Raw genomic sequence first — 19,811 nt, forward strand, 5'->3', positions numbered from 1 at the left:
GCTGCATATGAAGGCTTGTTTAGAGCACGATAGTCACACTACCCATAATAAATGGGTTGTAGTTGGGAGCTATAACAGTTTGTTTAGACAACTGGATGGGACACTTTATACTAATATAATTCATCTTTTGTGCTATCAGTTAGTGCTTTTCTGCTATATTGGGGGCTGGAATACTAACTTCAAGAGGTAAGTTTTCAATCTACTTACCCCCAAATTGTAGTACCATATCTTCTTATTCTTATTTTTATTTCAATTAACTTCTTTACTTTGGAGAGCAGTCACCTTCCTACAACTGTCTGCAGGCAGTAAAGGGTGATATCAATTTGGGATATTGCAGGCTTGAACACCCACATCTCGCTTTCCTAATTTCTATTTCTATATCTATTGCTACTCTTATTTCTTATGTGAGACTGGCAAATGGAGGTTAAGACTGATAGACAGTGTATCCCCACTGCAATGTGGGTGCTACTTTTTCAAACACCACCAAAACTTAGGTTACATTTTATAATCCAACATTATTGTTTATATCCTGGGATCTTTTCATTGAGTGCAATTAGTAATAATTATCTTTAGTTAAAATACAGTCATTTAAGAACTTGGCACTATTTTATGTGAATGTACATCTTGAGCCTCATATAAAAGCACAACAGTCACAGTGAACTTGGTATACTGATATGGTTCAATGTCATGTTAATTAGTGCCTCTATGATATTGGGGACAGGAATGCTAACTTCAAGAGGTAAGTTTCATCTTACTTATCCCCAAATGGTAGTACCTCCTTTCCTTATTTTTTATTTTTATTTTTTATCTTTTTCTTATTTTAACTTGGGAGAGCAGTCATCTTCCCACAACTGTCTGTAGACAGTGAAGAGTGATATAGATGTGGGACATTGTGGGCTTGAACATCCACATCTCCTAATTTCTAGTCTAATTGTGTCTATTTCTCATGTGAACTAGTTAATTGGAAATTTAAGACTGATAGATGGTGTATCAACACTGCAATGTGGGTCATACTTCTGCAGATACCTCCAAAACCCAGGATATATTGTATAATCCCACAATGTAGCTCTACCAATGAATTTCTTTCTTAAAGATGAAGCATATTTTGTTTAATTTTTAATTTCAATGCATTCTGTTTTGGCTTTTAAAAAATTATGGTTATAATACAATTAATCAGAGGTTGGGATTTGCTTTTTCTAATACAGTTCTTCCTGCAAGAAGTTGCAACTTATTTGAAGCTAGTATATGATGCAATGTGTAAATGTTATACTTCTAGCAAAAGCATTTACTACAATCCTTTTTTGTTTCCCATAATGCAATTGCTTCATCAGTACATACTCCGACTTAATGTGTGAAAGATTGTTTTTGAAGAAAAACTTATAACAAGGGAAAAAGATGGCTTCCTCTGTAGCTCTACCTTGCTGTGCTTGACAAAACAGAAGCTGTTACACACTTCCTCTTTGTAACAGTATCATACAAATATCAGAAGCTAAACAAAATTTGCAACTTCTGTGGTTTCATAAAGTTGTATGATAATTTTGAACGTCTCTCGATGCATGTTATCAAATGAAGTTTTATAGCAACAGAGATTGGCTATATCACTAGGGGGTATCACATGATAAGTGATAGACTTAAGAACTTCACCATCCCTGTCACACATTTTCTTGTGGCAACAGGGAAAACTGATTGTATCCCTTATATTATGTACTTCATGCTTTTCCCAATGAAACAGGATGCTTATAAAGATTTCAAGCCTTTTAATGAAATAGTGACATGCTTTTCAAGGAAGCTGTTTTGACTTTCATTTGTTCCTCTTGTTGCTTAAAGAACATGATAATTTTACCCACATGTTCAGGTTGTTTGGCTTTCACATGTCTTGTAAATTTATTTAGCTGAAATGTGCAAAATAAATAGTGTACTGCAGTTGTTCCTCATTGGTAACAATTCTACATGAAACCAATGATTTCTTTTTATTTATTTCTGATTTGTTACTCAAAGAAATATGAGTTTGTTTATTACCCATATGTTAAACCTTCTTTTCCATGTTTTTGGAAAAACATCAAAAACTTAAAAATCAACACCGTGACAAATGTACAAAAAAAAAAATCTCATAATATCTTTGCAATCCAGTCAACAGTCACATTGGCTTTTGTGTGGAATGCAATCAAGAATAGGGGCTATATTCCCATGTTATTGGTTTATAAGTATCATGACATGTTTATTATGGTTTCCAGTTTACCATATCTAATGCATCTCTGTGCCCTAGTTAAGGAAGGTTATTGCCTCTTTGGTGTTTGAATGCTTTTAATAAAATTGAATTGTTAAACATTGCACTTGTGAATGAATTAAATCTCTATCTATCCTCAGAAATAACAAATGCACTAAAAGAAGACAATAAGTATTATGGAGGTTTAATTAAGTGGGAGAAATAAAATATTAACTAAACAGGTTCAGGGATGACTGATTATCTTATTTACCAACAGTCATGTTTGAAGGGGCAACTACCATATTTCATAATTTACAGATTTAAAATTATTACTGGTAGACAGTGATTAGTTCAGTGTTCTGGGGCAATCAACAAAAACAATATGCATTAGATTTCCTGTATCTGGTGTGAAGAAAAACATGCCAATTTGTAGGAAATTTTCAAATATAAAATTATTTATGTGTGTCAGAGATTAATTTCACACTGAAAATTAAGAAAAAAGAGAGTAGTGTCTCACTATACATTTTTCAATGTGGAATTAATCTTTACTTCTTCCTTTTGCAACTCTCATGCTAATGCAATTCCCCATTCTTATTTGTGTTTACACTGTACATATCATTATGCATATTAATTGTTACTATATTGCTAAGTAGTAGTAATATTTGTATAGTAGTTTATAAATCTTTTTAAATTTGTACTTTTCCATAGAATGTTTATGTTCCTGTACACATAGTTCCTCACCTCTTTTGAGAGGCTTGCACTACAGTTTTTACACTTTAGTTCTGGATCATTATATGTGCTTGAAATCATCACTTTCTTTGCTGCTGTTAATCTGTTCCAATAATTTTTAATGTTAATGACAGTACAAAACATACAATTACTAGCCCCAAAATTTTATACAACATTCCAGAAAAGGTTTCATTAGTGATTTTTTGTAAAACGATAGTTCCCTCTTCTTAATTGTAATTATTATGTGTAATTGCTTTACTGCTAGCAATAGAACACCGACCACTGGCCAAATTCCATTTTATTCAACCATGCTATTGGATTGGTTCACACAGTCAGAGCTTGTATGCAATACACATGCAGATTACAAATTTCTGTCATGTCATTGCATTTGGTGTATGCATTGCTTTGGGGAGGTCTGGTGTTTGGTGATTATTGTAATGTGTACTGGTTTACACACTACAAAGTATTTTTTATTTTCAAAATAAGTAGAAAATAATGCTGTGATCCAAAACTATTACATTACAACATTTCCTCTTAGCCTCTGTTACATGACTTGTAGCTCACAGCATATTATCTTACTGTATGGCAACTTGCTGTATCACATCTTATGCACCTTGTTGATTGTATTTGAGATTAAATCAAAATCTGCTATTGTTTATGTTTTAGTTTTTGTTTGCCCTTGCTAACAAAAAAAGTTGTCATTATTGCAGATGATTTTAGATATGCTAATTGTAATAAAAATAATAACATTGGTTTCATAAATTTCCAGTGGAATATAATGGTTGTTTAAAACTTAGATTGATATATGCAAAAGGATGAGCATATTTGATCCATCCAGTTAGATCAGTCATGTATGTTTGGATCACATAAGTAGTGATGATTTTGAAAGAGGCTTAAAACTGATCTTGCAAGCATCAAAAGGAGATTAAAGCACTTTGCCATCATCAACTTCAAGAAATATAAGTGACAATGAAATGTTGCTGAGTAAATATGTGGTTAAAATGTAAAAAATGGCAAAAGAAAAAACCTCATAAATAACATACATTCTCCAGCTGCTTTTGGTTCTCATATTGAAGCTGATATTGAGACATGAGATAAATGTTGAAATGAAAACATTTTAGTGATGGAACTTGGAGCTACCACTGAAAAGCAAAGAAAGATGATAAATGAAAAAACAAACAAGATAATAGCTGCTTTAAGAGCAAGAATATCTTTGTTTCACAAAGAAATATTAAGGATTTAAACCCTAAATGCTGCAACAAGGTACCAAAGTATTAAGGCCCTAGCAAAAAAACAAAATGTTGCAGAACCTGATAACTTAAGATAAAAATCTACATATGTGTTCACTTACCTAATATTTCAGTTAGATTTATTATATAAAACCTAAGTAGTGTAATATAATCCTATGCAAACCCAACAATATATTGGATATAATGTCTAAAAGATATGGTCAACATTTTATGATATATGAAATTGATGGATGAATATTTTTTTAGTGAAGTTACTGCTCTTAGTATTTTTTGTTGTTGTGTGTCCTTTTAACATTGTGTAGCATTTTCTAAAAATTTAAATCTATGTTTATGATCATCAATCTGCTTTTTCCTTTTTGGAAGTAATTTATAAGGCATTTGTCTTGCTTTGATTTTCTGACCAGCATAATGATTAGCATATCTGAGATTACAAAAACATCAATGCATAATATAGTACAAACAATGCTTTTAACTATAACATAGGGTTTTGTTATTAAAAAAATTGAATAATTGCTTTAGGAGCATTGCATGTCCATCCACTGTCATATTTCTGCATGCAAAGTGGCTAGGCAGTGATGTCACTTTTCATTAACCCATCATAGATTAAATAGCATTTAAGTTAGCTTCGTAATGTGTACACCGAGTGAGACTTACATAAAGGTAAAAGCTGAAAAAACTAGAATTAATCAGATAATAATGAGATACTATAGTGGCAATAGTTTGATTTCTAGGGCATTTATAATAATATAAAACAGTAGTGATAACACTACTATTGATTAATTTATTAATTTAATGAGTCAACTTAATTGTTGAGCTGAACAAACTTTAATTAAATAAAAATAATAATAATAAATCATAATGTCATTATCTTGCTTCCTTGCAATAATTACAAAATAGTAATAATCAAAAGTGCTAAGTTCCATGAGTTTGCAAAATCAATTCTCATAGGTAATTGATTATGCCATCAATTGATCATGATAATTATGCATCTCCTATGACAGGAATATTGTAAATATTGTTGCTTGTAAAAATGAAGAGAACATTTAAAAGCTTAACAATCTGTCTTTAAGAAAATCATTGCAGCTTTTAAGGAACCATTCCCAATTGTAATGCTTTGCTTACCTTTAACATACTTGTTGATAAAGTGAGAATCATCAGTCATCTACTTTTGTAAACCTAGTTTTGATAATTTTTTTTCTTTAACCAAAAATTTTGTAAAATTTTTCAAATTATTTGTGAATTTAAAATTGAGATTTGTTGCACTTACTCCTGATTTTCCCTTTTGTCTTTGGTGATCCAGTTAGATTTGATATTTCATATTTTTCTTTTTAGGAACATACCTATCTTGAATTAAAGACAATTTTTTAAATGTATTTCCCACATCAACTTTAATTGTACAAGTTACTAATGATAAATCTTGTTTAATATCCTAGGAATTGAATTTATTTGCATTAGGGATTTAAGTATAGTTTATTTTTTATCTCAACATAAAGTTATATTATTGGTTAACAGTAAATCTGAAGTGGCATCTAGATTGGTTGGTTTTCTGATTATTCGACACAGGAAACCATCTTGAATTTTTTTAAAGAATTGTTTCCTAACTATTTGACTCCATGTAATCCCATTCAACATGTCTGAAATAAAAATTTCTCATATTTCTTGCACCACTTACTAACAACCCTGATCTCTCTACAATTTTTCATTGATGTTTTCTGTTTGATCACTTCGCCTATAAAAAAGTAAATAAAAACTTTTGCTCTTGAAAGTATTAACTGTAACCCATACAGGTTGAACCTCTTGATTACCAAATTTATATCATCAATCCTAACAAACTGCAATTCATCTGTTATATAGAGAGCCACCCTACACCATCTTTTGAAATTTATAATTAACCTGAAATTTAAAATTAATTTTCATTTTATCATAATCTTCCATTTCAGTTGATTACTTTCCCTGATGCTTCTAACATTATAATAATTGCAGTTAAGCATATACTTTACTCTTCTGTTTAACTGTAAATTTGACTCTTATTTTTCTCAAAAGTTCATATTTCTTAGACTTAGAATATAGAATAATGTATTTCCATGACCATAGCTACCCTATCAATTATGTGTGTGTGTGTATATATTCTCAATTTTCAAAGATTCATTATCCTATCAGTTTAGATTAAGCTAATATTAATGAATAAATTTTGAACTTGTCTACTTAACCTAAAATCTCCCTACTTAACCAACATAAGTAGAACCCATATGCAGTATATGATTCAATCTTGCACTGAAAATTATTCACTAGTTTAACCTTCCTGCATGTTGCACTAAGCAAAACTTGGTGATAATAATTAATAAAAACCATAGATCCTGCTACGTAATTCATTCCTGCATCAAGGATGAGAGAGTACATTCAAAATGGCCATACATCTGTATGTCACTACAAGAAAGCAAATATGGATTTGTTAAAGATAAATCTTGATTTTGCTTTACTAACCTTACCTTCCTTTGAGGATTTTACTAGTTATATGAACATTGAAAACAATGTAGACCTCAGGTATTTATATTGTCAAAGAGCTTTTGGTAAGGTACCATACACAAGAATAGCTACAAAAGTTACATTGGTAAGTGCTGGGAAAGACTAATTAATGGAATTGTAGTGTGATTGGATGGGGAAAGACAGATAGTTATTAATACAGTCCAGTAAAACATGTTAGTTTTAATATTATTAATGTTTACCAATAACAGGTTTACCAATATACGTTTATTTTTATACCTACACTTGTTTGAGTATAATTTTCTTTTTTGCATGTGATGTATATTATTGGCTGTGTATTGTGCAAGTCCTGCCTGTTATCAAAATTTGTAGGATATTCTTGTGAGTAAGAATCAATAATATTTATTTTATAAAAATAGTAGCCTCTTTCAGAACAGTTGAAAGTTCAAGAAACTCACTTGATTCATATAAAAGCAGCTTTGTAGCCAAGAGACAGTAGAGGAAGATTATTGTTGAACAACTACAGTCAGTATGCTATAGGCTTAGGAATCTATAGTTGTGATTAACACATATTAACTGGAAAACTACAGAAAGAGATCAAGAACATTTATAGATTTTGAACATTACAAACTGTTCAACTTCAGTAAATTACTTCAGATGTTCTTCTATGAGGATATTAAATATCTTTACTGGGAAAAGTCAGCTTGTAAAGTTGTGAGGCCAAGAAAGAATAGAGCTAGACAACATTCCTATCAAGTGAAGTATAGTTGTATACCAACCTAAACATAATTTGCATCTTGTGGACTTGGGTCATCAATAAAATATTTAGTTTCAGACTGGATATAAGACTCAGTATTGTCTGCAAGTTTCTAAAAACTGTTGTATATAAATCATCATTTGTAATAATTATTAATAATAACTGTCATTATAAATTGTATTGTGTTTTTGTTTGTATATTAAAATATAATTGTGTTAAAAAAAAGAATTGTGTATCAATCTTGTTTGGAAATATAAATGCAAAACATATTAACATTTTAATGAACTACGAAATTCAAATTTTCTGTTATTTGAAATAGTAATATGTAACATACGTAATATAATAAATTAGAGACTCACCTGTAATAAATTATAATATATAATATTAACTAGTGCTTCCTTGTAATGGATTTTGATTTTCAAATTGTTTTTAATCATATTCCTAGTTTTCCTATAGGCTTGTGAATCTTCCTTTTTACCTGTTAATTTAAACTTTTGATATTCATCACTGATTTCTTCCTTTATGTCTTTAATAAGTCAATAAAGTTTAATATTTCAAATTATACATTTTATTTTTTAGGAATATGTCTGTCTTGAATTAAAAGCTATGGAATTTTAATTACTATTTCAGTTTGCTAATTATAAAGTTTAACTTCTGGCCTTGGAATTAGGTTTCTGAAAATTAAGAACTAAAGTGTTTTTCTTTATGCAATCATCTCTGTTCCCCAAATATCCTCTCCTTTTGTAATTTATAACAGTATCATTATTACATTAACAATAAACTAATAATGACATCTTTGTTTAACTCACTGGCCCTTGAATTTAGACAATCTTCATGAAAGGTTCAAAACTTCTCTTCTTCACTACATGACTATATTAACTCACTCAGTGTCAAAATTGTTAATTTCTATTGATCATTACATCAGTATTCTTATTTGTAACAGCCTGAAGTTATTTTGCAGTTTCTCATTAACATCATCTGTTAGATCAGGAAGCTTGTATTACTTACCAATTAATAACTTTACACTTTTATAGCTCTTAAATGTAAACCATGCAGATTAAACTTATTGACTATTTTTTAATATTTTTTAAGTCCTAATGAAGAATCTTTGTGAATATTTCATAGTTTTCTTTGGCATTGTCCTGCCCATGTATCAATCATCATTCATCAAGTGCTATAAGATACATACTTTCTACTCCCATTAAAAAAATGGTCAAAATGAGCTCTGTGTTTGTCCATTCCAAAAGTAAGGATTTGTATACAGTAGACAGCTTCCTGACCGATAATTTTTGAGTCTGATAAAGATTTAGTTGTTTCTGCACATGCTAATGCTCCTGAATCCATGTTTCAAGATGTATTTTTTGGGTGGGTAACCATTCTTCTTGCTGCCCATTGGAACCACCTCTTTATAGGTGTTCCTTTGAAACTATATCCCACTCCCTGCTCAAAGTATAGTGTGTTTGAGAAATTTCACAAAAAAATGCTTAAGTTTTTTCTAGACTTCAAGATAGTGTCTATAGAAATTTACTTTTCTAGGAAAAAATTTCCATGTTGAAGGAAGACACTTTAATTTCATCTTAAGCTTCTTCTTATGAGCAGGGTTATTGTTAGGTTTTACTTTTTTATGGCAAAGTGATATTGTTTGCTCAAGGAAAATTACACTTAGGGTGTTCTAAACAATATTCTGTTATAAATCTTAAAGAATTATTATAAATAATGTAGGTATAAGTATGCTACAATTCATTTTCATGATCAATAATTTTTAAATGATGTCAGTTGTGTGTGTGTCATCACCTGTCTTTCATGGTATATGTTTGAGCACATGTAACATAAAAGTCTATTCAACTGTAATTTCTAAGAGAAATATTTTAGATAAGACCTTCATTGACAAGTAAGTGAAACCCAAACATCTACATATATTTAGCTCCATTTAAATGCCTTTATATATTTTGAATATTGTATGGTATTCAAAACTTTTAAATAGTGAAACAGGTTTTGAATATGGGCTGCAGATTCTTTACAGTTGGTGATAAAAGTCAACAGTAAATGGGCAACACCAAATCCACTTGTAAAATAATGTACTAAAAATTTCAAATGTATGTACACAAATTCTTTATGGTGTAGGGTATCATGGTTATATCTAAAACTCTGAATAATTCTATTTTTTTTTGTCAAAGGTCCATACATGTGGGTTCAAATACTTTAGAACACCCTTTGACAAGATAAACTATTCTCCTTAACTCTGTTAAACCCTGAAACTTTTTAAATGTTGCCCATTATTACAGTTAAACTGACAATCATGCAGTCTAACTGCACTTTCACAAACTTGACATTTTCTGACTGACTTTTACAAACTACTATGATGTAACAATACTCACTTAAGACAGTGATAAAAATACAGAAGGTTTAAGTGATGTGACAAATTTTCTAGAATTGAGCTACATGCACATTATGTGGCTATTACTAAGTTAAGTAACAAAATTTGTCATAACTATTGCTTTTAAAAATAAACATTATATAAGTGACCTCTTCTGAAGGTAGCCATCTTCTTATTTTGTGAAAAGCATTTTTTATATTTTAAATATTTTGCCACAATCTTTCATTTAAAAGATATTTTGGACATTTCTTACTCAGTGAATGAATTGCTAAAGCCAGAAAAATACCACCACCAGATTTTTCTTTATTTCTTTTTAAATATAGGCATATTGTGAAAAACTTGTGTCATTATCCCTGATAATGGAAATTATTGTAGAATTTAAGACCTATTACAATTGTAATTTTAAAATAATCAGTGGTCTAACTAGGTGTTAGATATACATGTGTGTTTCAAATTACATTTGAGAGCATTAAATTGTTATTTGTAAAATTAGTAGTTTATTGCAAGTTTTTTACATAACCTTTAACAAATCATACATATATATATTTCAAAGTTATAAATTGATTAGTGTTATATTATTGTGTCATGTTACTAGAACCTTCAAACTTCTTGTTATTTTATTTCATCAAAGTGTGTCATAGTGTGAGAAATATTCTAGGAATATATCTGGCTCCATATATACATCACAAATGTAGTTTGAGTTAGTAACTTAGTTAATTGGATAAATAGTTAGAACTAGACTGTGTAATTGTGAGTTTAGTCCTAAAGAGCATATAGTGGCAATTTTTTAAGTGAAATTATCACTGAGTGTATTGTAGTAAGAGAATCTAGAAGAATAATTTGTCTTGTCAAATTGTGTTTTGAAGTAACTGAACCAGCTTATGTGGACTTTGATGAAAATGAAATTATTATATAAAACTCTGGATACAACTGTAATAACCAGTAGTATAAGGAACTTTTGTATATACCTTTGACTTGTTTAAATATGTTATTTTACTACAAGTTGACTGTGTTTTGTTTTTTTGTGGATATTTATTACAATAAGTTGCAGGGATTGAGTCAAGGTAAAGCTCTACTAGATGCCCTATATGATGAGAGATCTGATCAGGCAGTAAATCAAGGTAATGTTAGAAGCAAAAAATCAGTAAGCCTTTTGATTCAGCCTACTCTCCATTAGTGGTAATCATGAATGTTTAAACTGCTTCTGCACAGGTTTCTGGAAATTGAACATTGTGACAAAGTTCAACTCTGAATCAATGGGCAAATTACATGGATGGTGAAACCAGATGGGGCTAAGTTAATTTCCAAGATTTATCTCACTAAAGATTATTAGCAGATTAACATTAAAAACATTTTTCTTGTTGCTCAACACTTGAACCAACCAGTCATTCTATTAATTTTGTTACTCTCAGCAGTTTTGAAACAGGACTCAAAACTAAAGCTGATAGAGATAAAAAAAAGCTTATTGGATCACAAATCTAAACACATTTCAACCTCATAGAATCAATTTGGATCCTGGAATAAGTGATTTCTGATCATTGGTTTCAGCTCTGTCAGAAAAATAATTTTTATAATTTGTTTATTTCTTTCATGTGGCTTGAACCTTAATTTTTTTCAAAATACTATCCATTTAAGATAATTTTACATATTTATTTGTGTAAAGCAGCTTAACATCTTTTTCTCTTGCAATTTTCATGTGTCACCTTTATTTTACTTAAACATTTAAGTATAGTTTTCTTTTTCAGCCATTTTGATAGCAAAATATCTCTAACATCTTTTCACACAAAACTCTTGTTGCCAGCTGCATTGTATTGAAAATGGAACACTTGTGTGGAAACACGTACTAAACATTTTTTGGAAGACTAGATGCACTTCATGATGTTACTCAGCTCCCTTTATATATCACTTATTTGATTACATCATCATTCCTAGTTTGCCCATGAAGAAGAAAGGTCCACCTTTTGAAAGTGCTCTGGTTAGAAGGTATATATATTTTGTGACATCAGATGGATGCTACTAATTTAGGAAGATGCCATTTAGATTGGTCAACTCAGTAGTGGCATTCAAATGCATGATGAGGAAGATATAGCACAAAACTATCAACAGTGAGCATTATGTGGACAACACTGACTTACCTAACCAGATGGAAAGATCATCTGAAGAAACTTTGAGGGATTTCAAGTGAGTGAGGGCAGCAGGTCTCACTGTCAGCCCATCTAAGTGCTATATTGATTATTCTGTGCTAGACTTTGTTGGGCACAAAGTGAGCAAACAACAAATAGCCATAGAAGATGAAAACAGTTCAAGAATTGAGTAGCAAGTCAGATCCTTCTTGGAGTTAGCAGAATACTATAAAAGATTCATCCCAAAATATGCTGAAGTCACTGCACTACTTTCTTACTTGACCAAGAAAGGCCAACCCAACTAGGTGAAAAGGAAACATCCAAAGCAGATGGCATTTTAATTTTGAATTTTTGCATCAAAATATCTTGTTGCATGTGGAATGTTTTAGGTCTAATTCGGCCTAAAATATGCATTCAAAATATTGTTCTAGTTAGTTACTGAGTTCTAGACTGCATAATTGTGACTTTAGTCATAAAGAGTGTCTAGTGACAATTTTTAAAGTGAAATTATTGCAGATTGTATTGTAAGAACAGAGAAGGGAAGAATAATTAATCTTTTCAAATTGTGTTCTGAAGTAACTGAATCAACATAGGCAGTTAGTTAAATTTCTAGATATAACTGTAATAACCACCAATGAAATGACAATTTGTATACATATATACATTTGACTTGTTTTAATACATGATTTTAAAATGAATGGATTGTGCATATTTGTTTGTTGTTGAAATTTTTTCTCAAGTCACAAACACCTACTTTAAAGAATCTGGTCTAAAGCCTGACATTAGGTGTTTTTGAACCCTATAATCAGGTGCAGTTCTGAAATATTTGTTAAAACAGCTAGAGTTCTGGATTCTCTTCCAGGCTGTGCCAGGGATAGCTGTTTCACTTGGACCTCCGTAATTATATGGCTGAAAATAATTACGTAGCAAGTTATACAACTTATTTATGTGCATTGTTTGAAAATAATAAACATAGAAATAATATTCAATAAAGATTTTTCAACAGAATATTTTGCAGTTTCTTACCTTGCTTGTTGAATAAAGTTAACTGGGTTAACGACAATCATATTTGGTGAGTAAAAAGAAAAATAGAAAAAGAAACTTATTGAAAAATATTGTTGTTCACTTAAACCAAAGCTTATTGACTAAAAAAATGTAAAAACTGTAGATAAACAAATTACCAAACATGAATAATAAAATACCTTAATTCTTAAGCAATCTCTTATCAGGTGACTCTGCAAACATTGTATGTTTGTTACTGTTTAACTTTTGGTAAAGTTGTTTTGTTACCCAAAAATTTCTAATTATTAGTTTAATCACTTTAAATTAGAACTACTTTTTAGAAATGGTACCAGCATAACCTGCTGCACAGAAACAACAGACTGATGTGGAGCTAGCCACAAATAAATTGGTTCCTAGTCTGGTATATTTTGATATGAAGAAAGACCAAAAAATTAAAGAATGCAGTATGGTTTGAAGAGCTTAGTTACAGGGTTAGTATAGAATGATGTTAAATCATATCAAAATGAAGCATCTTGCTCGGTATAGTGCAGTGAACAGGGGCCCAAACAAGCTGTTTTGTAAACTTATGCTAGTATATTATTTTTGTAATTGTATAATGAATGTTCACTTTTTGATTGAAATAGTGTAGTACTCTAGATGCAATTATTTTTCATGTTACTTCTATAATTTTATATATTTATACAATTCACAGAAATGTGCTGCATTTTATATACAAGTAAAACTTATCTGTACAAGAAAGAAAATTGTATAGCATTCTTTCATTGTGTTTGTTATTTCAATTGACATAATGTGTAAATTTTAACCCTTTCGGTGTGGTTGGCGACCGCAGTCGATTTGAAGCCTCAGCGTGGCAGCTGACCTTCCTTTATTCCTGTTATTCTTATGTATTGAATTTAACATATATAGTATTGGGTACAATCACTGAATATTTCAGGGACTTTTGTTGAGTTATTGCTGAGATATCATGCTTTTAGTACTGATACCGTAATTAGTTGAAGTATCAAACATATATATTCAGCACCATGGCAAACATTACACATTGTTATTCAGCACCGAAAGGGTTAAAACTTTTTTATAGTTTAAATGTCTAATGCACTAAGAAAAATCTAGAACCCTCAGTATAGAACAATGTTTAGGCCTGAAGTGTTGTGTCTGTAGCTACAGTTATTCATATGCTGTGTAACCAAACATAGGAAATAAGTAGTTATAAGTTATTTTATTTACTCGTCAAATGAGTTCTCAGTAAAAAAAAAAAAAACTAATAATTTTTTTATATTCTTCAAATAGCTTAAATTTAAGTCAACATAAAAATTACAATAATATCAATTTATTGTGTAAAGTAAAGAGCACGTTTGATAGTTATAACTGTTACCATGTTTGAAAACCATTTGGAAATGAATAAGAATGAAGTTAGAAAGTATTCAGATGAGAATATTATTGTGTTAATAATAACAATGTCTTAACTTTTCATGCTACTGCAGTAATGTTTCATTTTTACAATGATGATATGATATCATTTTAGCCTGGCATGGCCCTATGGTTAAAGCATTTGACTCGTAATCTGAGGGTTGCAAGTTCATATCCCTGTCACACTAAATATGGTCGCCATTTCAGCTGTGGGGGTATTATAATGTGTTGGTCAGTCTCACATTTCATTGGTAAAAGAGTAGCTCAAAAATTGGTGTGGGTGGGGATGACTAGCTGCCTTCCCTCTAGTTTTACACTGTTAAATTAGGGATGACTAGTGCAGATAGCCCTTGTGTAGCTTTGTGGAAAATTCAGAAACAAACCATGATATCATTTAACTTCTTAGTTGTTAGTTGAATAACACTATTTTTAAATTTTTATTATTCTTTACATGAAAGAAGAGACTTCCAATGTTAGAGTATAGTGTTTTAGTTTAATCGTTATTGACCATTTAGTTCTAAAGTAGCCTAAGTAAGTCGAACAAAGTTAAAATAATATCAGTATATTTTGTAACTGATTAGCTGAGTCAGATTATAATCCAAACATTTTAGAACCTTTTTCTTTATTCGTAATGATGTGAAAATAAAATAGTTAATAACAAACATTTTAAACTTTTAATTGAAATTAAAGTTATAATAATTTATTATATTTGTAAAGAATGTTATAGAATTACTGAACAACTTTCTTGCTTTAACAAATTTTGTAAAAACTTATCTGTATTTTCACTTATGTTAGACATCAACAATACCTAAAAATATTTTATCATGAGAATTCCAACTTCTGACTTTGAATTTAACTGCAGTGCTGTAGATTATTGTGTTGACATGAGAAAAACCACTAAAAACTTAAAGGTAATTAATAGCCCAATGAAATATATACACTTGATATTAAATATTTCTTTTTAATACTATATGATGATTTAAGGATGTTTGGCTGAAAAATATGGAAGATGCTCAAACCCCATAGAATTGTACCACCTTATAAAACATTAAATAATACAATTACACAGTATAAAGTAGAAATATTAAACAATTAAAATGAAAAAAAAACAGTGCAACAGTTGAATAGCACTGTTACCAAATTTTCAATATTTATTCCATAAAACTAGAGAATTTCACTAAAATAATAATAAAGATATTGTATTTTAGATTAATCCTTATTGACCATATAATTCTAAAGTAGCATAAATAAGTAAATTAACGTTTTTCATTTGAAATAATAGAACCCAATTCGGGACAGTAAAGAACAATGTATTGCAGGTTTAACATATTAACAGATGTACAATATTTTTGACAAGGTTTTATCATCATCAGGTACCTTTGCACCACAGAAAGCTTATTACCCTAATACACAACAAAGTAAATTTTGCCAATATCATTTAACACTTAAGTAACCAGAGATTTAGCAGTGGGTACTGCTAGCCAGTTGACTTCCTTGTCAGCAGTTCAAAATTAGTGAAAGTGACAGATAATTTTAGAAGCTATTCAGTGACAATGACAGGAGGAGCAAGTTTTGTAATAATGAAAACCAAACTGAGAGCCTCAAATCTTGAGGCATCCCCCACCCTGTGACGTACTTTTAAGTTGAACAGCAACAAACATAATGGTATAATTTCATTTACTTGGATAATTGGAGTAAAATAGTAAATATCCAGAAACATTATTTTGATCAGTTGATGATTTTTTGTGATAGTTTATTTAGTAAATTTCATAAAAAATGTTTTTACAGTAACCGAATGTAACATTAAATCTCCTCCAACTTTTTTGTCACTTTTCTAGATCTGTAAGGCAAGCAATGAAAAGTAAGGGCAGAATTTCTGTATCAGGTAAGAAACGTTCTTAGATTTTAAATATGAGTAACTTGTAATAAATAATAACCAAATAAATGAAATGAATGAAAATTAATGAAAATGAAAAGTTCAAAATTTTGCATTTAAGTGCTACAGTAACTATAGAATTAGAAACTCTGCAATAGTTCACTGATAAAAATTATCTATAGGTTTAAGGTAGTGGACCTGGAAGGACATAATTTGGGTTATACATTTTCATATTGAATTTTGTTTAATATAATTTTTAACAGATTAATGCCTTAAGAAATAACTGGTTATGCTAAACATTAAAGCATGTAAAATAAAGCATTAAGTGAGAACTAATGATATCAATTCAGTGGATGTGTGCATCACTCCACTACCCAATTTTTTCCACTGTGCTTTGAGAAAACATGCAAACCTTTAGATCTTTTCTGATTATTACTGAAATATTAAATGCTGTTTTGTTTTTAATGTAAGTGGTATATTTATAAATACTAATGATTTATATTTAACTTTTACAGTATAGAAAGATAAGGGATACCTCCATCCAAACAATTTAGTATGGAAATCCATTTAATGGGTAAAAATTGATAAATAAGATGACTAACAAAAAAGTTGATTGAAACATTAACTTGTATAAGAGTGTATTGAAGTCTGGCCATTAAAAATTTCATTTTTGATTATCACACCTTTATTCATAGTTTTCATTTCTTCAAAATATATATTAATTTGATATTAGTATATGGATTGAAATTTGAAACTGAATATGATGTAACTTTTATCAAACTTTATGTTGAATTAAGATAATTAAATTTGATGAAAAGTAATATACTTTAAGAGAATAAAGTTAGAGGACCTTTGGGTAACGAATGAAAATATATTACTAGTTTAATATATTAACAAATGTATGATGTTTTGACAAGGTTTTGCCATTATCAGGTACCTTTGCACCTCAAAGAGTTATTACACCTGTGTTCTACAGTTTAAATCTTGAACATGCCACAAGCTTGTAAAAGAAACTCCTACCATTATATATGTCAATCTGTATTTTTCTTATCTATGATGTAATCATCATTGGACTGTAGCTTTGAAACTAATAGCATGATGACGTATCCTCCATGTGCAGTAATCCTCATGAGCAATAGCATTTGAACAAAGGCTAGTTCTTTCTTTATCACTGCTTGTCTTCAGACATTTTTGTTTTTCTTTTTTCATACATTTTCCCTGAATTTTTACACTTATTACTTTAACCTTTTGTAGCTCTTTATCATGTAGTCATTTCTTAAATTTCTTGATAATATGAAGAAAAAACTTATCACTTGGTTTCTTTTGAATTATCTTCACTTTGACTTTCTTTCAGTTGTCTATATTTTTTGAAAAACATTGCCTGTTGTTTTGTTTAATCCAAAATAAAGGTTTTGTTTAATACTCTTTAAGGTCATTATTAAGCTTATGCACCATCATTATACCTGGCTCATTTTATTGGTAAGTAATAAAAAAACAACAAAAAACTTAGCAATAAAGGGAAAACTTTTTTCATTAGGAGGAGAGAAAAAAGACAGACAGAACTAGGTGTGTACCTATTATCACACCTGGCTCTTACACCTATTGAATTTAGTTACAGTGACCCATTGCACTGTTTTCCCTGATTCTAGATGATTGTGCTTGATGGCAAGGTACAAGCACCTCTGTTGTTGTCTCCCAACTGTTAATTTCTCTCTCCCTATTTCTTCTAGTTGTGTATGGGAGTATCCTTGCTTCTACCATCCCAAAAGAAGTTGGTGTGATGAGTTTATCATCAAGCCATGTAATCCAACTGTATAAGACCAAGCGGACACTCCCTTTATTTGGGAAGTAGGGATGGAGTTTACTTGGTATTGTCATACAGGACACTTGGCTCTGTTATGAAGCAAGCCACTCCTGGTAGCTCAGTCCATCAGATGGATTTTGAGCTCACTTAAGGGTACAGGTCTGGGATGTTTTTCCGTGCACTTAAAGTGTGTAAGTATTTCTCTTACATGTCATGGCCTGACTTTAACCCTAGCCTTACTACAAACTCATTTTCAGCTGCTTGCCTGTGATAAAGTAGCCAGTTTGTGAATCTTATATTCTGTCTATCTTGGTGACACGTTAGCAGTATGTAGTTTTTATGATACTTTCATTTGCTCTACTTTTCCCAACAATGATTCCACAGTAACTATGGCCAAAGAGTATTTATTATGTACTTGAGGTGGATATTGTCTCCCACTAAGCATTACTTGCTAGGCTATCCTCACTTTATGAATATCACAGTCTAAGGCTTTCTCTTTCAGATTCTGTTTTCAGAAGGGAGTTCATCTTTGTGATTTCTTTCTCTGCACTGTCGCTCAACCATTTTTTATTTGAGATTCTTTGTGGTGCATAATGGTAACTAGCATTCCTGAAGTTAACATTTTACTTACATAAAAAAATATATTTCAGATAGGTACCACTACTCCTCGTGGAGGAATTTTGTACGTGGTGAGAGGATCTTCCAGGAATGTTTCTGTATTTTCAATTTACCTCCTCTGGGATCAAAACAGGAGAAAGAGAATCCTGGTGATTTCAGGGTGTCATTTTATGTTAGTGACACATTAACATACCACTTTGGCCTTGAAATCCTATAGACAGGTAGATTTGGGGTGACTTACCCATGGCCATTTATCTGGTATAGTTGCACCAGGGTCAACCAAATACCAGTGTTTAGTATACTCAGTGAGTGTTGTAGACATTTTTTCTAATACTGGTGTTTGGGTATAGTGCCCACGAAATCATGGTGTTTCTCTGAGGCTCAGCTTCAACATTGTAGTGCATCCCCTGGTAGGTTCCATGGTGAGTGGGATCAGTGGACACTAAAGTTTTTTCTTTTATTTGGATCCTACACCCAGGGACCCAAGAAAAAAAAACTGTGTTTATAGGAAAGCAATCATATTTGAAAGACTGATAAGCAGTTTCTCAACATTCTGTACTTATACCTAATTTTTTCATGTGCATTCTGTATCTGACAAACCCTTAGGGCAAATGCCTCCATTTTTTATTGAAAAAAAGGGGCTTGATGGAATCAGAAGGGTTCTTTACTCAGTTTTCTTCCACCTAAATAAGAATAGCTACTTTGAACCTGTGGAACTGTCATTGTTTTCCTCTGATTTGGAATATATTAAGACCTTGATTGATTCCCATCATTGTTTGTCTCTCCTTACAGGAAACATTTTTTTTGTCTTGTTGATGCTGTCACTTTTTGACACTTTTCTTTGTACCAGAATAACAGGCTGTGCAATGGATGAGTTCATGAAGGTGTGGCACTGTTGGTTACCTTGTCTGTACCACTTGATACACTCTTGGAAACTGTAGCCATCTGTATTTCTATGGGTTGTACTATCACTGTTTGTTCTCTCTACCTGTGTCCTGGAGAGATTTATGATCAATCAGACCTTGATACTTTCTTAGAACAACTGCTGTCTCTCTTGTTTTCTTGGGAGATTTTAATGGGCACAATTTACTTTGGGGTGGAGCTGATATTGGTAAGGTGGGTCATTGTGTGGAGTGTGTGCTTTCAGATCACAACTT

At 30.9% G+C, this 19,811-nt stretch overlaps 1 protein-coding gene across 2 annotated transcripts in view; it reads left to right on the forward strand.

The window, feature by feature from the left end:
* Positions 1–19,811, forward strand: part of LOC143240241 (rhotekin-2-like) — a 102,345-nt gene that overhangs the window by 12,660 nt on the left and 69,874 nt on the right. For both annotated transcript variants that reach the window (XM_076482375.1, XM_076482376.1), the window contains exon 3: positions 16,195–16,241. In XM_076482375.1, coding sequence (XP_076338490.1) covers positions 16,195–16,241 — 47 coding nt within the window. The remainder of the gene's footprint in view (positions 1–16,194; positions 16,242–19,811) is intronic.

This window comes from Tachypleus tridentatus, chromosome 13, assembly GCF_004210375.1.
Source record: "Tachypleus tridentatus isolate NWPU-2018 chromosome 13, ASM421037v1, whole genome shotgun sequence".
NCBI lineage: Eukaryota > Metazoa > Arthropoda > Merostomata > Xiphosura > Limulidae > Tachypleus > Tachypleus tridentatus.